At 36.6% G+C, this 16,417-nt stretch overlaps 1 protein-coding gene across 6 annotated transcripts; it reads right to left on the bottom strand.

The window, feature by feature from the left end:
- Nucleotides 1-6,377: 6,377 nt before the first annotated feature.
- Nucleotides 6,378-14,877, bottom strand: cntd1 (cyclin N-terminal domain containing 1). 6 transcript variants are annotated; one of them, XR_014032146.1, is made up of 8 exons: nt 14,642-14,818; nt 13,921-13,996; nt 13,665-13,845; nt 13,423-13,585; nt 13,190-13,334; nt 8,725-8,821; nt 8,421-8,595; nt 6,378-6,795 (listed from the first exon to the last, which is right to left on the bottom strand). XR_014032146.1 is itself a non-coding variant. In XM_081393542.1 (7 exons), exons 1-7 carry the CDS (start codon nt 14,814-14,816, stop codon nt 8,494-8,496), a joined length of 939 nt encoding a protein of 312 aa, XP_081249668.1. In that variant the 5' UTR covers nt 14,817-14,877; the 3' UTR covers nt 8,112-8,493. The 6 variants fall into 6 exon arrangements, 5 of the variants coding, with proteins under 5 accessions (XP_081249668.1, XP_081249671.1, XP_081249670.1 ...); XM_081393542.1 differs by lacking the exon at nt 6,378-6,795 and having other exon boundaries at nt 8,112-8,595; nt 14,642-14,877; XM_081393545.1 differs by lacking the exon at nt 6,378-6,795 and having other exon boundaries at nt 8,288-8,595; nt 13,665-13,809; nt 13,921-13,972; nt 14,642-14,860.
- Between the last annotated feature and the right edge of the window lie 1,540 nt (nt 14,878-16,417).

Below are 16,417 nucleotides of genomic sequence, written 5' to 3'. Positions count from 1 at the left end.
AGCTTTCCACCAGCCACAAAATACGTTCTCCTTTCCCTTCCGCGGATACTTGTGCTGAACATTGGCTTGTTTCTCCGTTCTTCAGAGCAATAACGCCAGTGAGTGTGTGCAATGGCAACGGAGCGCAGAGGACCAGTCGAGAATCAGAAGAAAGCGATGCAGCACTGCAGTGTGTGTGTGTGTGTGTGTGTGTGTGTGTGTGTGTGAATGAATGCGATGCCAGTCTGAATGAGACACGCCACGCTGCACAGACAGACAGCAGCACAACCTCTGCCTTGACCAACTGTAATGTCATGTATTATTCATAACCATGGGAGGGACTATCGTCACAACTGCTCGTTATCATGCAAGAGGTGCTGCAAGGTCGACGTTAATCAAAAGATCGTTTCTGACCCTGAGAGGAGCTGTAGCCGAATGAGAGTCCAGTTTCAAGCCATCAAGTAGCCTATATTCACAACTAAAATATAACAAAACAATGTGAATAAACAAAATAGTATGTTTTTGTGTTTGTCCAGACTTACCAAGGCTTCAAAATATAGTAAAAACAGTAATATTGTGACATATTAATTCATATGTAAAATAACTGTTTACTGTTTGAATATATTTTAAAATGCAATTTATTCCTGTGATGTAAAGCTGAATTTTCAGCATCATTACTCCAGTCTTCCGTGTCACGTGATCCTTCAGAAATCATTGTATTATTCTGATTTGCTCAAGAAACATTTCTTATTATTATTAACGGCGAATACATTTGTGCTGCTTCATATTTTTTTGGAAACTGTGATACAATTTTTTTAGGATTCATTGATGAATAAAAAGTTCAAAAGAACATTTTGAACCGTTAATTTTTTTTTTTTATCATTTTAATGTCACTTTCGATCAATGTAATGCATCATTGCTGAATGAAAGTATTTAAAAGTAGTCTGGTTGTGACTCAGGCAACAAATTTGCTTCACTGCTTGTCCTTCAAAGAAATAATAAAATATTATGCTATAAAATATTTATGCCAATGCCAACATTTGTTATTGTAACCTTTCTCTTTTCTTTTTTTTTTACTTCACTAAAAATGTTCAAGATTACATAATTCAGAAATTGAGACTTCATTATAGCAAAGGTGTTTTCGAAACATATTTTGTATGAATTGCATTTTTATTGTAATCACATAACTGGCCCTCATACATTTTTCTTCAATCTTTAGAGGAAAGTCTGCTGAGTTTGCCTTCACTGTTTTCTCTCTCTGTTCCTGATGCTTCACATTCTTCCAGAGTTCAGGAGGATAGAACTTTAAATGGCATCAGCTGTCACAGAAATCCATTGTTGAATGAATATTATGAAATGCATTAATCATTCAGTCCATCTGTTCCTTCCGTCCCCCTTGTGGCCCAAATCATTACAACTCTCTCATTAAATACTAGTTTAATTTTCGCTCGTGTTGTCCAGGGATTCCAAATTAAATCCTCACATTGGTGGGAGCAAATAAGGTAATGAGCTAACTGTCAAAGAATAAAGCTATCAGAAAGGCTACAGAACACATGCTAGACAGATTTTCTGGCATAATTATCATTTAATCATGTAATAAGTGTTTTCAACCAGAAACACTTTTAATAATAACATTGGATTGTGATCCGCTAGAGCTTTTCTCACAACTGACCAGTGTTGGGGATTGGTCACTTTTAAAAGTAATGCGTTACAATGTTGCATCACTCCCTAAAAAATAACTAATTGCGCTACTTAGTTGCTTTTTATGGAAAGTAGTGCAATTGTTAATGTTATGGTAATTTTATGTCACTTTTTTCGAGCTGGGCTTCCTTGTTTTTATTTAATAACCAAACAAAATTCAAATGTAAAGGCCCTTTCACACCAAAAGTGAAATGAGTAACCCTCAGACTGAAAGAAATGCATATTTACGCGTGTACAATAGAGGGCGAAGCTAAAACTAACCTTCAGCTGTGCTGACATTCTGGATCGCAGGAGAATAAGACGCGGGAGAAGAAAGTACACCAATGAAAATAAAAAAACTTAAACAAAAGTGATGTTTATCTAAAATCATTATTGCTTATATGGTTGAATTGGTCAGCAAAGACATTGGTTAATAAAGTGAGATTAAATACATAAAGTATTATTCGTTTTTAACATATTTAATTATTGCTGGTTTGTGTAATATTCTGAGTTTGCATTTCACTGTTTTATTAGTTTTGAGGAATACTGAAAATATTTTTGTTCAAGTGCATTGAGATGGGTAAATTTGACATTTCGTCTAGTGAAATAACTACAATTATCATCGCCCATGCACTAACTCCTGTTCTCTCTCAACACGAGGACGGAGAGCTGTCAGTCAATACATGAGAAAACAAATACAAACTTTTGAAAATGGGTTTCAAAGAGCAAGTTTTTGAAAACGATACCGTTGTTGTCTTAGTGTAAACTATAAAAACGCAAATTTGTGAAACCGGTGACGTCATGCACCACTGGAAAAAAAAATACTTAATTCTTCTTTTGCAAGTTTTTTTTTTAAGCAAAGTTAAGGAAAATGAACAAAGAAAATTAAGTCAATTTAACTTGGCCAATTAAAGTTTGAGTAATTTAACATTAATTTAACATGATAATTTAAGCCAAGCTTTTAAAGTGTATGCTTTACTTAGAACATCTACAGTAAATACTGTGTAACATATATCTACATAACAGAAGGAATGTGGTACCCGACCTCAATACTTGGTACAATACACAATAACAATAACATTCGTTGGAACATTTTTGAGTATGAGAATGAAATCATTTTGAGTAGAAAATGATCTCCAGATGTCACAAAACAGCCAGTTACTAAACTACAACCATTTGTCATGTAAAAGTAACCTCAAACTATACAATTTCATTAATTAATTAATTAATTAATTATTATTATGCATGCATATTTTTTTAAATCTTAACTGAGAGCCTACATGTAATATTTGATGAGCTTATTTGTTAATTAGTGAAAATATTTTTAAAGTGGTGAAACGATTCACTTTATATGGAAGCTTGTTTCCGCCACTCAATAAAAAAAGTAATTGTGACTTTTTTATCTCACAATTCAGATGTTTTTGCTCTCAGAATTGTGAGAAATAAACTCAAAATTGCGAGAGAAAAAGTCATAATTCCAAGAAAAAGTCATAATTGCAAGAAAAAAGTCATAATTGTGAGATATAAACTCTTAATTGTGAAAAAAATGTCAGCAAAAAAATATATATATATCACAATTGTGAGTTTATATCACGCAATTCTGAGAAAGAGTCACAATTGTGAGATAAAAAGTTGCAATTACTTTTTTTGTTATTCAGTGGCGGAAACAAGCTTGCATTCTTATACATTTATATACAATTATTATTCTTAATTTTTTAAAGGTCCATGACAGGGTTGTTTTCGTTAACTAAAACTAAAATCATAAAAAATTGTTACTTAAATGAAATAAACATTAAAGCTTATTTTATTTCAACTAGTTTCAACATTTCTTTCTAAATAAAAACTATACACATTTTTTAAAAAGCTAAATCAAAAGTTAACAAAAATCAAACAAAATAACAAAAATATGAACTACATTTAAAGTAAATTTAAAAAAAATAAAATAAAAAATAAAATATATAATAATAATAATAATAATTATTATATTATATATATATATATATATATATATATATATATATATACACACACACATACATTTTAATTCAAAATATTAACAAAAACTTTATCAATGACCCTAAAATAACACGGGTCATTTTACAGCTCATGTTTCAGCTCTGGGATATTCAGCTCTTTTGGATTATACAGAGTGTGTATAAATGATAGTGATCTTTGCCAAGAAGGTTCAGAGAGACACCTGCCTTCTTCATAAACCCAAACACTGCCGCTCAAACCCTTTCAAAACCATCACTCATCTTTAATCTTCTAAAGAGCATCTCAGAGAAAAGATCAATTTACAAAACAGTCATCTCGCAGAACAGAAGATCCCTCAGAGTTTATCAAACACACACAAGACTTCAGCATCACTGTCGTTCCGCCACGTCACACACGTCTCTTTACATAATGCTGTGCTTTGCAGAACTGTCATTATTTTGACTTATTCCCTCTCCCAAGGACGTGGAAATGACTTTGACAGCGGCTCATAGATGTGAATGGAGGAATCATGTAAATCACCGTATCACGGCCCAGCTGACTGTCAGTGCAAGCCCACACAACTCCACTTTTATTTACGTCTCTATAAAAACCTCAGCTTGAATATAAGCGTTATCAAGAGAAGTTCTCCCCGACGATCAAACCATTTCTGAGTTATTATGGGGGTGGGTGAGGAGAGACATCACAGAGAGAGTTACAGGGGGCCTGAATTCCCATAAATCCCACCACACACGCATGGCAACAGTAGCCGCATAGCAACTGGTTGCTAAAGAGACGCGAAAGGCAAGCCGCCGAAGGGTTGACTTGCTTACTTGGCAAGTGAGCCGTGCAAAAACGGAATTCCCGAGTGACTGGTAAAAGGCTCCGGTTGCTATGGTGACCTCACAGAGGGATGGAGCTCTGGCATGTGCTTCCTCCCCATGATACACCATTGCAATACACACATTTGCACTGACATGAATAAACCGGGCCAACGAGACTCTTGAAACACTGTAACTAATTGATTGGCCAATAATCTGGTAGAGGAAATGAGAGATGATTCCATGCACACATATATAGCTACTTTTCTTTCCTTTAAGGAAAAGATGGTGATCCTACACCATTTTTTTTTTTTTTTTTTAAATAAGAATTGTTTATATTCTGGAACCTTGGTTAACTTCAAATTCAAGGACCTTTCAAGGACTTTCCAGGTCCAACACCCTCAAATTCAAGGACTTAAAGGGATAGTTCACCCAAAAATGAAAATTCTGTCAGTAATTACTCTCCCTCATGTTGTTCCAACCCCGTAAGACCTTCGTTCATCTTCGGAACACAAATTAAGATATTTCTGATTAAATCTGAGAGCTGGATCACTCCTCCATAGACTTCTAAGGGACTGAAACTTGCTGGCCCAGAAAAGTTATTAAAGAGATCGTTAATATAGTCCAAGTGACCACAGTGGCTTAATCTTAAGTTTATCAAGCGACGAGAATACTTTTTGCACGCTAAAAACAAACAAAAATAACGACTTTATTCCACTATTCATTTCCTTCTCTCTGGGCCTCGAGAGTTAACGTAGTGTTTTTGCGCAGCGCGTCAGTGTTGCACGTCACCACGTAGGCTCACTATTGGCCGACGCTGGTCATGTGTGTGACGCGCTGCGCAAAAACACTACGAGGCCCAGAGAGAAGGAAATGAATAGTGGAATAAAGTCGCTATTTGTGTTTGTTTTTAGCGTGCAAAAAGTATTCTCGTCGCTTTATAAACTTAAGATTGAGCCACTGTGGTCACTTGGACTATATTAACGATCTCTTTAATAACTTTTCTGGGCCAGCAAGTTTCAGTCCCTTAGAAGTCTATGGAGGAGTGAGACAACTCTCAGATTTAATCAAAAATATCTTAATTTGTGTTCCGAAGATGAACGAAGGTCTTACGGGGTTGGAACAACATGAGGGCGAGTAATTACTGACAATTTTCATTTTTGGGTGAACTAACCCTTTAATGTGGGGACACATTTCAAGAGAGAGCAAGGTTACATCGTTTCAGCGGTTTCAGTCTATTTTTGCAATGTTTCACGATGTGTCTGTGAAACGTTGAGGTTCCATCATATGTTTTGTGCGAGAACGTCATGGCAACGTACAACACGCGGGAAACACTTAACGTAACGCGTAAATGCGCGTAACTAACGTAAATCAAGCAAGCTAGCCTATGCATAGGCCACGAAGTGTTGGCGAAATAACACATTAGCGGACCGGAGGGAATAATATGGATTTTTTTCCTGGATTTAATAGAAAAATAAAAGCTCTTCCTTATTTTTATTGTTTTTTAAAATAAATAAGAATTGTTTATATTTTGGATAAATTAATAGAAAATAAATAAACATTTTTCCTATGATAAATGCTGTTGTAAATAGTGTTTCACTGTAACATTACATGTGAAGTATGTAAGTTTCTAAAAGACTCTCCTGTGGCCAGTTAGTCTTAAAGGTTAGTCATCTTATTTACTTTTTTTTTGCTTCAAGGCTAGTCATAACTTTTTAAAGTCAGTTATATAAAAATTAGATTGGTCTAATTTGAATCCAAAAAAGTATAAGACTTATTAGCTCGAACTAATTGCCAGTTGGTCAGACTAATGCTTATACAGTCTTAGCTTACCGTTATGTTCATACAACCGGCCCCTGCTCTGAAGCTCTCAATTTATGAGACTTTCCTTGTTCATTGTCCATAATAAAGCTTCTTCTTGGATAACTGAAGGCTTCGATCTGAGATGTATGCACGTGTAGACCTTATGCTTTAACAAAGCATTCACGATAACAAGATAAATGGCGGCATCCATGGAGAAATGCATACATGAAACAAAATAAACAGCTTTTACTGTCACCTTAGGCCCTATTTCCCAAAATTGATGTGATATCATGGAGTCTTTAAAGCACAGCCTGGTCTCTAATTGATCTGGCTTATGTCGAGTATTAAAAATGTATCAAGCATATGGACTTGTGTTCTTGTTCTAATCAATATTCTCTTTGGTTACAACTGTAGTCTGTCGGAGGACCCGAACATGAAGAAAGGGGATATTTGTGGCATCTTCCCCAGCAAACCCCTCTGTTCCCCCGCCAGACTGAAACACATCCACCAGGACTGGATCCAGACCAAAACACAGACCGCTCTGTGGAAAAGCATTTAGAAGAACTTTTTCCTTAGACATTTATCTCATTTCTAAACATCCTGGCCTGAATTATTATGTTAAATCCTCCAATAATAAAACTGCTTTAGAGCAGTCCAAAGCCTATACCCAGGAGAGTTGCAGTCATATATAAAATATCTAAATGCAGGTCCATTATTTAGAAAATGTACAAAGTTGGGAACAAAGTTTTAGTTCACATAATTAAAGTTGTGGGCAGATTTCATCAAGAGGGTTGCTATCTTTTCTCATTAGCTTGAAACGTTACACAAGAGTAAAGTGGTGTCTCTCCAGCACCAAAGAAAGCTAAATGATAGGTGTGTTTTTAGAGACATGATGACTCTAATACCTGCTCGAGCATGGAAATTGCCACTGTTGTCTCTCTAGGTCATATTTTAAGGTGAAGTGTGGAGACACCAAACAGAAATGCAAATGATGACTGTTTTCAGACAAGTTTCAAGCACTCTTCCCCTCTGCCATTGCTCAGTCAACAGTAAGTGCGTTTACATGACCTTTAAAAGATGAATTTCAGACTAAAGAAATGATTTATCTTACTTCTGCATGCATACTTGTGCACTATCCTATGCCGTTTTGTAGTTTAGAGTGAGTAGTGAGAAGAAGCACACTTTAGTAAATAGCCATATGATGTACTTAATTAACCGAAAGAACAAACTCTGCATCCGAAATCAAATACTTCCCTACTATATAGTATGCAAAAAGCAGTACGCCAAAAGAGTAGTCCGAATGCATGGTATTCGAAAAACAGGTGAAAAGTCCTCGGATGACCTTCTACTTCCCCCGAGATTCTGAAATGGCCATTCGATGGACACATCACTATCCCATGAGGTCAACATCCAATCAAAAAACGATAGATAGAAGCAAGTCCCAGCCCTATATTCTTTTTCAATAAACTGTTTCACTCGGATGTACGCCACAATACTTTTTATCAATACTTTCCAGTACTGAATGCATTATAGTAATAATCAACATTTATTTCGCTTCATCCGCCATCTATATTTTTATTTCCACTGAGATTGTATGAGAAATGCTTTAAAGGATTTCCGTCTCCTTAAGAGAGATATTCAATGCTGCCTGGGAATTTGGCCAAATCTAGGTTTCTTTTGGGCCTTTACATCAGGAGTGTGCCTATGCTGCCTCGACGGAGTACCTCAGCTAAAATATAACATGACATTAAACCATAGTTTTTGAGTCTTGTGAATGAGTAAAGAAATTAGGAGACTTAAGCAGGAAGAAGTATGTCTCTGCCAATCTCACAATCCACACAATTTATATTTTTTGTTCATGGCTTATTTTACTAGATAGCAAAACATAGCTATAATAAAATAAAAATGTAATTGAGTTGAAAATATTATTAAATTATGATTGCTATCCATTTAAGTGTCACGCTGTTAGTATCATCTGATATACAAGCCTCCTCACACATTCATTTCTTTTAGAAATCGTTGCATAATAAAATATGAATAACAAGTTCTTTTATTACAATGTTCTATCTTTGCATTGTTCATTCACAACAGAATGATTTTTTTTTGAGAGAGAGAGAGAGAGAAATCAAAATAGAAAGTAATATTGTTCATGTTGTGTACAGTTACCATCACTAGTCTTCTTTTATCTGTACTCTTGCTGTAATCTGTTCCTCACACTTCATATTTCTGACATCAATTGTCACATGGATTTGGTCTTGGTGATGTGTGTCAGGGTGACATACGCGAAGTCCTTGATACTCTGGCCTGAAATCCCTGTTATCCCTGTCAGCTCCTCCACTACCTGCAGTGCACATGAACCAAACACACTAGAACCCTTTAAGATTGTCAAGTTTGAAGCAAGTAACATATTTAAAAACACTTCACAGCTGACTGACTGAATCCTGATGTAGATTCAGAAGCTGTTCTGTACCTTTTCCCATGTTGAGATATGATGAATGAAGGCGGCCACAGCAATGACTCCAACTCCCAGAAGCATGAAATCCTCCGTCACCGACACAAACTTGGCTCTGTTACAAACACAAAATATCCTTCATATTTCCCCAGGCCATGGCAGGTTCCACCACAAAGCGGTGCGACGTTTACCTCAGAATGAGTAATGGCCTTATTGAAGGAGAAGTGTGTAATTCATGCACCACCGAACAGCAAATATATTAACTAGATTTACATTTCCCGAATGAAATGCGAGAGCAAAACACACCGGCATGAGTTGTGGGTAGTTGGCAGAGCAATGGTGTTCTTAGAGGTTTTTAGCATGTTGTTATACGGTTGCTTGGGCATTACTACAGTAGGTATATGCATTACGTTGGCTGAACCAAAAGTTGGACAACTGAGAAATATATTGAAAGCACCAGTGTCAATAACCTGTTAAACAAAGCAAGCTGAACAAACTCTGAGTTTGAGAATAGGAGACAAAACCCTACAAATCCAACCTGGCTTAGATCACGTTCAGCTGGTTCAAAGCGCTCAACAAATTCTCGCTCTTTAAACGGATAGTTCACCCAAAAATGAAGATTCTGTCAGTAATTACTCTCCCTCATGTTGTACCAACCCCGTAAGACTTTCGTTCATCTTCAGAACACAAATTAAGATATTTTTGATGAAATCTGAGAGCTGGATCACTCCTCCATAGGCTTCTAGGTAATTGAAACTTGCCGGCCCAGAAAGTTAGTAAAGACAATGTTTAAAATAGTCCAAGTGACTACAGTGGCTCAACCTTAAGTTTATCAAGCGACGAGTGTGCAAAACAAACAAAAATAACGACTTTATTCAACCAGTGATTTTCTTCTGTGTTCCTCGGAGTGAGTTCATGTAGTGTAACAGTGCAGCGCTTCTGGGTTGTACGTCAGAACGTAGGCTCACTATTGACCAGCATCACACACACATGACCAGCGTCGGCCAATGGTAAGATAATAGTGAGCCTACGTTCTGACGTACAACCCAGAAGCGCTGCGCTGTTACACTACATGAACTCACTCAGAGGAACACACACAAGAAAATGAATAGCTGAAAAATCTTTATTTTGGGGGTTTTTTGCGCTCAAAAAGTATTCTCGTCGCTTGATAAACTTAAGGTTGAGCCACTGTAGTCACTTGGACTATTTTAAACATTGTCTTTACTAACTTTCTGGGCCGGCAAGTTTCAATTACCTAGAAGCCTATGGAGGAGTGATCCAGCTCTCAGATTTCATCAAAAATATCTTAATTTGTGTTCTGAAGATGAACGAAAGTCTTACGGGGTTGGAACAACATGAGGGAGAGTAATTACTGACAGAATTTTCATTTTTGGGTGAACTAACCCTTTAAAATCAGGAGCTGTGTCTAAAATCACCCCCTATACCCTCAATCACTATTCCCTACATTACATCACTAATATAGTCCACTTGAAGGAGTGAATGAAAACGAGTGAGTGAATTCGGACACTGAGTGTGCCGGAAGGGTTTCTGCTTTTGCATAGTTTGTGCTTGCAGTTTAATAATTAATTGAAACGTAGCAAACTGTCAGCTTCAAAAGTAATGAAAAGATTTATCTTGATCTCTGTCATGAAAACCAGAATGTAAAAAAATACATCATAATCAATTATTTATACCTGATGTTACTGTAGCCACATTGGACCAGCGGTTTGGAAAATGGATGGATGGATGGATGATTCAGATGCGGGCGCCATCGTCCGGCATGGGAATTCATTTGGCGTGACCCTCACAGTGCATTATAGGTATTCTCTAGGCGTTGAGCGTACATCAGTTGCGCACTCGTTATTGCGGATTATTATATTATTATTATATATTATTATGGAATTGATTGAGTTTAAGGAAGATCAAATAAAATATCTAATTAAATGAATGCAAAAATCATAACGTCTTGAACAGTTTGAATTTAACCTTTTATTCACATATAAAAAATCATCAATGCCCACATTAGTTGTGGTAAATGGAAGCTCAAGCATGTTCGCTTGACGTGCGAGAACCAGAACGTTTGAGCTTCTGCAAGAACCAATGAGGTTCATTCTTGCGCATCAAGCAAGTTCGGTTGAGCTTCTGTTTATGTTCGCTGATCAATGTTTATATGTGAAAAAAAGCCTAAATTCAATCTGTTCATCATATAAAGAGATTGAGTCTCTTCAGTATAAATGCACAACATCACTAAATTCATATCGATTCATTTTATGATCTCTTTATGAACTTTTTAAAGCGTCAAAGTGGTAGTTGCGTAGCTGTCAACGGAGGGACAGAAAGCTCTCAGATTTCATTAAAAGATCTTCATTTGTGTTCTGAATATGAACGAAAGTCTTACGGGTTTGGAACGACATGAAGGTGATTACTGACAGAAGTTTCATTTTTAGGTGAATAACCATTTAAAGTGTAAGTTGCAGGTAAAATTTTTCACGAAGAAAATGCAATAAACATAAAGATAAGAACCGCCCACCACTGTTTTGTATGTTTTTCATACCAAAATGCTGAATATAATATGAAAAGTTGGTACTTTTTAGTGGTTTTAAGCACTCCCTCTCCCTTCCACTAGGCTGTGCGTGACGTCATAAGAGGAACTCCAAGCCTAGAGTTACTGTAGTCTAATGGCAAGTAGGCTAGCAGTTATATTGAAATAACTCAATTGTAAACATAATCGTGTGTGCTGGCTTCAAGAGGACCGTGATCCTGGCTGAAATGAGAGTAAGCTATTCGCAAAACAAACGAGTTCAGGCAGCATGCACACAAAGTTAAACCGAACTTTTATTTTGACGGGTTGCCGCGAAGACCTTTGAGTTTCTGTGTGTGTAGCTATGATATGACGATAGTTTTTCTCAAATAAAACGGTAAAATGACTAAGAGTGGCTCTGGAGATGAATTTCATCATGTCATCATATCGTGAGTGGCAGCAGCTAGACTGAAAACAGCGCGCGCATCACTCGTGCTTCAGTGTGTGTGTGTGTGTGTGTGTGTGTGTGTGTGTGTGTGTGTGAGGTAAATGACACCGCGCGTCTGCGCCATTCATTCACACAGAGACAAACAGAACATGCGAGGTTAATATTTAAATAGTATTTCTGCAGTTTAATATACACAGACACTCGTGGTATATCGGCTACAGTGCTCATAGTAATAAAAGTTAGTCTGGAGCCCCGTGCTTAGATAAACATGGAAGCGACTGAACGCAGCTGCCTATTACTGGTTACCGAATATACCCGGTGCTACAGAAATGCTGGTAACGTCACATTTTCAGTATAGTACCGGTATTTTGACAACACTAGTTTCCCACCTCCTCAGTCTCCCAGTCGTTCTCCATAATCAAGCCACAAACACTAGGAGTCTAGCGGAGTATGGCTGCAACTTCCTTCTATGACGTCATCACCCAGTTGCTGTAAAAACACGCTACCTTTGAAAAAACCCTAATAAATGTTATTTTAACGCATTTTAAGATAGAAATGTTTACATATATACATATTGAGCACTTCATTTACACATTAATTGGTTGTGGTGGTTAACCTGCAACTTACACTTTAAAGGAATACTTCACTGATTAGCATTAAGCTTTGTATCAGTAGAAACCCGGTAGTAATTTGGAATGACCGTGCTTCCCTCCCTCATGTCCCCCTGAGACGAGAGATTTCTGTATTGTGTGTCTGGGAAAAAAAAACCTCTGATGACACAAAAATCATCATTTAGCTCATCAGAGGCTTTTGTGTCCAGAGGCGAGAGACTCCAGCCAGTAGGAGGAGCTCGTCCCGCATGTCTTCAACCCGCCCATAGGGGGATCTCACCATAAAACGCTAGTCGACTAGTAGCCTAGTTGTATCATTTCTCCCGATACTGCCCTCTGTAACCGGTAGGTGTGGCTTGGGCGTGTCCTCGTAGGGCAGCGAAGCAAGTGCATTCTGGGAGTTGTTGTCTTTCATCCACATGAGCCAAAAATACATTTTCTGGCTTTTCTCAGTCTAGAAGGCTTCTACAATAATTTCACATTTCTACTACATAAATGACCCAATTTAAATACACATTCATCTTTCCAGCAGTGAAATATCCCTTTAATTTTGAAAAAAAAAAAAAGATACAAGGGTGGCTTTAATTCCTCAGATTAGAGTCACTTTAGTCAAAGCTGATTGATACAGTTTTGCTTCGCGATCTCTAACCCAGAATAAAACCTGCTCATGACCAGCCGTATAGAGTAAGTTACCATAACACTGCTAAAAAATAATCAAACTGCTCAAACTAAACTCTAACTTATATAGTCCCTGAAACTGGCTTCATGAAATATGCCATAAAAATGGCAAATTTATAGTTTTCTCTACAAAAATCCCAACCTTTACATTTAAGAGCATCCTTTATGAGTAGAGAGAGTCAACAGGGTGGGGAAACAGCAGGAAATTCAGGAGACAGCCTGTACCTTTGCTCATCAGAAGGACTGGGGCATCCGGTGGCAGATATGAGCAATGAGGTGTAGATTGTCTCCCTCTGCAGGTAAATGAACTGCAGTACATGCACACACAGACGATGCAGCTGTGCCACAGGGACTGTTGCATCATTATGGCCTGTGTGAGAGCACAAAACACAGTGTTTTAGACTATCTGAGCTCCATTTACAGCTGCTACCTGAGAAAAACACTGGAAATAATCTTACCCAGCACTTCCAAAAGGGTCTCCACGTACGTTACAGGATTTGGGACATTCAAATTAAAGTCGAGAGTTTTTAAAATGAGAATCTCCGAGTCCAAGAGTTGCTCTTTAGAGGAAGGGTAATTGACTGCCTGCAGAAATCTCATTCCGATGTCATTATTAACCACCTAGATGAATGCAAATAGAGCAAATCACAACATAACACATGGAATATTTGTTTTCTTGTAATTTATGAGCTGAACATACATTCGAGTACAGGTCCAGTTTGCTGGCTATCTGAACGCTTGAGAGGATGAAGAGAAAGAGCTTCTTCTTGAGTGTTTGGAAGATGAGATCCTCGTGGTTCTCTGGGTCCTCAGATGAAGCACCTTGCATCGGCTGACCTTTCTGGCTGTGGATTAGATCTTCAATATATTTAGCCGTGAACCTAGAGCATGACAAAGTGAAGGCATTTTAAACATATTTATTATGAAAAATGTTCAATCGAGATTCTTTAAATTACCTCTCCAGTATTTCAATGGCCTGATATCCAACCACAGGGTTCAGTCCCAGCTCTTCACAAAGACAAAATACACACTCTGTGGACCGGATAGATGAGGGTGAACAAAAAAGTATCAATGTAATAGTACAATGTTTTGGATATGGCGTTATATTGCAATACTATAGGAACATGGCTGTTAATATCTATGCTTTTATGTAAGCTCAAGTGTATTTATTCGATTTGTCTCATAATTACTTGCAAATTTATTTATTTCTGTTAAAAACAAGGGAATAAAATAATTATTAATTTAATATTTTGCGATTTTAGACAGTCTTTAGAAATTTAGAATTTTGTAAATGTCAAAATCAGTGCATTAAATAATTGTAATTGATATCTTAAATCTGACATCTACTTTGTAAATGATTTAACTATAGCCTACTTAGAAAAACCAGCTCATATTTTTATTTATACAGAATCAATAACCCTCTTAATAAAATAGGGGTGTGTTGCTAAATGGACACAACACGTCTCTAAAATTCCGTAACTTTGATGAGTTTCCAAGCGGCAGCAAAATAAAAGTCCCTCTTCCGCCAATAATTTGACAAAAACACTTATCGGACAATCAAAAGATATAGGCAGATATATGGTAGACTACGGAATCACGTTAAGAACATAGTTCATAAATATGTTAATAATTCACTAACATATTACCAGTGTGCTAGTTTGAGGCCAACACACTCACCCACTATTCTCCTTTCTTTCAGACATCCACAGAGATCTGGCACATTCTCCAAGTTGGATTTGTTTCTCTTGTTGAGGTTGGACAAAATGTCGGTTAAAATGTCTAACGACACCAATCCAAATCTCAGGTTTCTCTGCTCCTTTGTGGGCGAGGAAAACACGGGAGTTGGCGCCATTTGTTAGTAAAGATTTTTCTTTTTCACAACACGCAATAAAAAACATTGATTTCCACCAGGTGGCGCGCTTTAACTGAGAGAGCCAAATTTGTCATAATTGATATATTCATATACCAAAATATAATTATTCAAACCTATAATTTTGAGACTTTATAACACACAAAAGAATATAAACATTAGAAAGGGATTTCAATAAAATCATTGTTTGTTTGTTTTTTTCGAAATTCCTTAATCTATTACCATAACGACTGTGTGATTTGTCCGTCCATAGTAGCGTTGAGAAAAGTATCATGATCCACGTGACAACGGCATCAACGTGTTGTTTTAACCCTCTGGGCTTCTTCGCCCGAAAACGGGCGAAAACTTGAACGTTTCGAATTGTTTTTTTTTTTTTTTTTTTTGCTTCATCGGATGGGGGTGAAACTTGGTGACTTTTGCTGTATTACCTATATGAACACAAAAAAAAAATCAAGGAGATGATTCTGATATGTTAAAGGGTCGTAAAAAAAAGTGTCACACTTATAAAACGAAAACGGGCGACATAGGAAATGAATGGGAAATACGAAAAAATAGGAAAACTCAGAGAAACTTTTGGTGGTACAAGCTACAGATCAGCCACTGTGCTGAAAAAAAGTGTACAGCAATGAAGGGGTGACACTATAAAACATCAAGAGTGCAAATGATACAGCCTTTTTGTACAGTCTTTGACACCCCCTCATGGGCAATTTTTTCTCCATGAAGAATATCGTCATAAAAGCAATAGATTATGTTAATTTTGGGCTCATTTTAATTGTAATAATATGCTGTAAAAAATGAAGTGCCATTTTCAATTATCTGAGAATGTTTCATGAGCTGTATGATGTTTTTGACACATTGCAGTACATTATTTTATAGATTATGAAAAAAAAAGAAATTCTATTTATCAGCAAATAACTCAGCAATACTTAAGAGTTTTTCAAAGTGGATACATTCACTGTAAAGTTCAGACTCTAAGCTTTCAAATGACATCAACTTTGTGTTAATCAAGGCAAGATTTTTTTAAAATATGGTAAAGAATATTTTCGCAGCTAGGTGGCGCCCGCTGGCGGTACACTCGGTTTTAGAGGGATTACTCAGCACTCGTTAGGAGTTAATAAATGTAATTAGATTAAAAAGCTGAGATCCTAAGATTTAAAATGATATATAATTTGTGTTGTTCCATTCAGTGGTTGCTTAGTAATAAAAATGTTTCTTTCCGAATGGGAATAAATCAAATAAATAAATAAAAAAGCTATAGGCCGCCTATAGGCGGTTATAGGACATGACACAAATTAATACATTTTGAAGCCACTAGGTGGCGCTCTTCTCACTTGAAAATTTTTTTTCTAGGCCTGCACTCTATTTTGATGTGAAATGTTGCATTTATTGAAAAATAAAATAAAAAAAATAAAAATATATATATTAATTCTAATGGAAAAAATAACTCATAAAAATTATATAATTAATGCAAAGTATCATAAAAAATTCTAAAAATTCTAAATAATAATCAGAAAACATTATAGAACAAAAATATATTTGATTGGTTATCCTGGGAAAAAGTAAAGTAAAATTTTAAGGCTTCG

Source organism: Scardinius erythrophthalmus (assembly GCF_964197995.2).
Source record: "Scardinius erythrophthalmus genome assembly, chromosome: 18".
NCBI lineage: Eukaryota > Metazoa > Chordata > Actinopteri > Cypriniformes > Leuciscidae > Scardinius > Scardinius erythrophthalmus.
This window is presented reverse-complemented; position numbering and strand designations above follow the sequence as displayed.

Excerpts from the sequence above, each read along its gene's own strand:
- cntd1 (XM_081393541.1), bottom strand. The coding sequence starts at position 14,816 with ATGGCGCCAACTCCCGTGTTTTCCTCGCCCACAAAGGAGCAGAGAAAC. Across the intron at positions 13,997-14,641 it reads GAAAGAAAGGAGAATAGTGG|AGTGTGTATTTTGTCTTTGT; the intron begins GTGAGTGTGTTG and ends TCCGGTCCACAG. Across the intron at positions 8,621-8,724 it reads ATATCTCAACATGGGAAAAG|TGTGTTTGGTTCATGTGCAC; the intron begins GTACAGAACAGC and ends AAAGGGTTCTAG.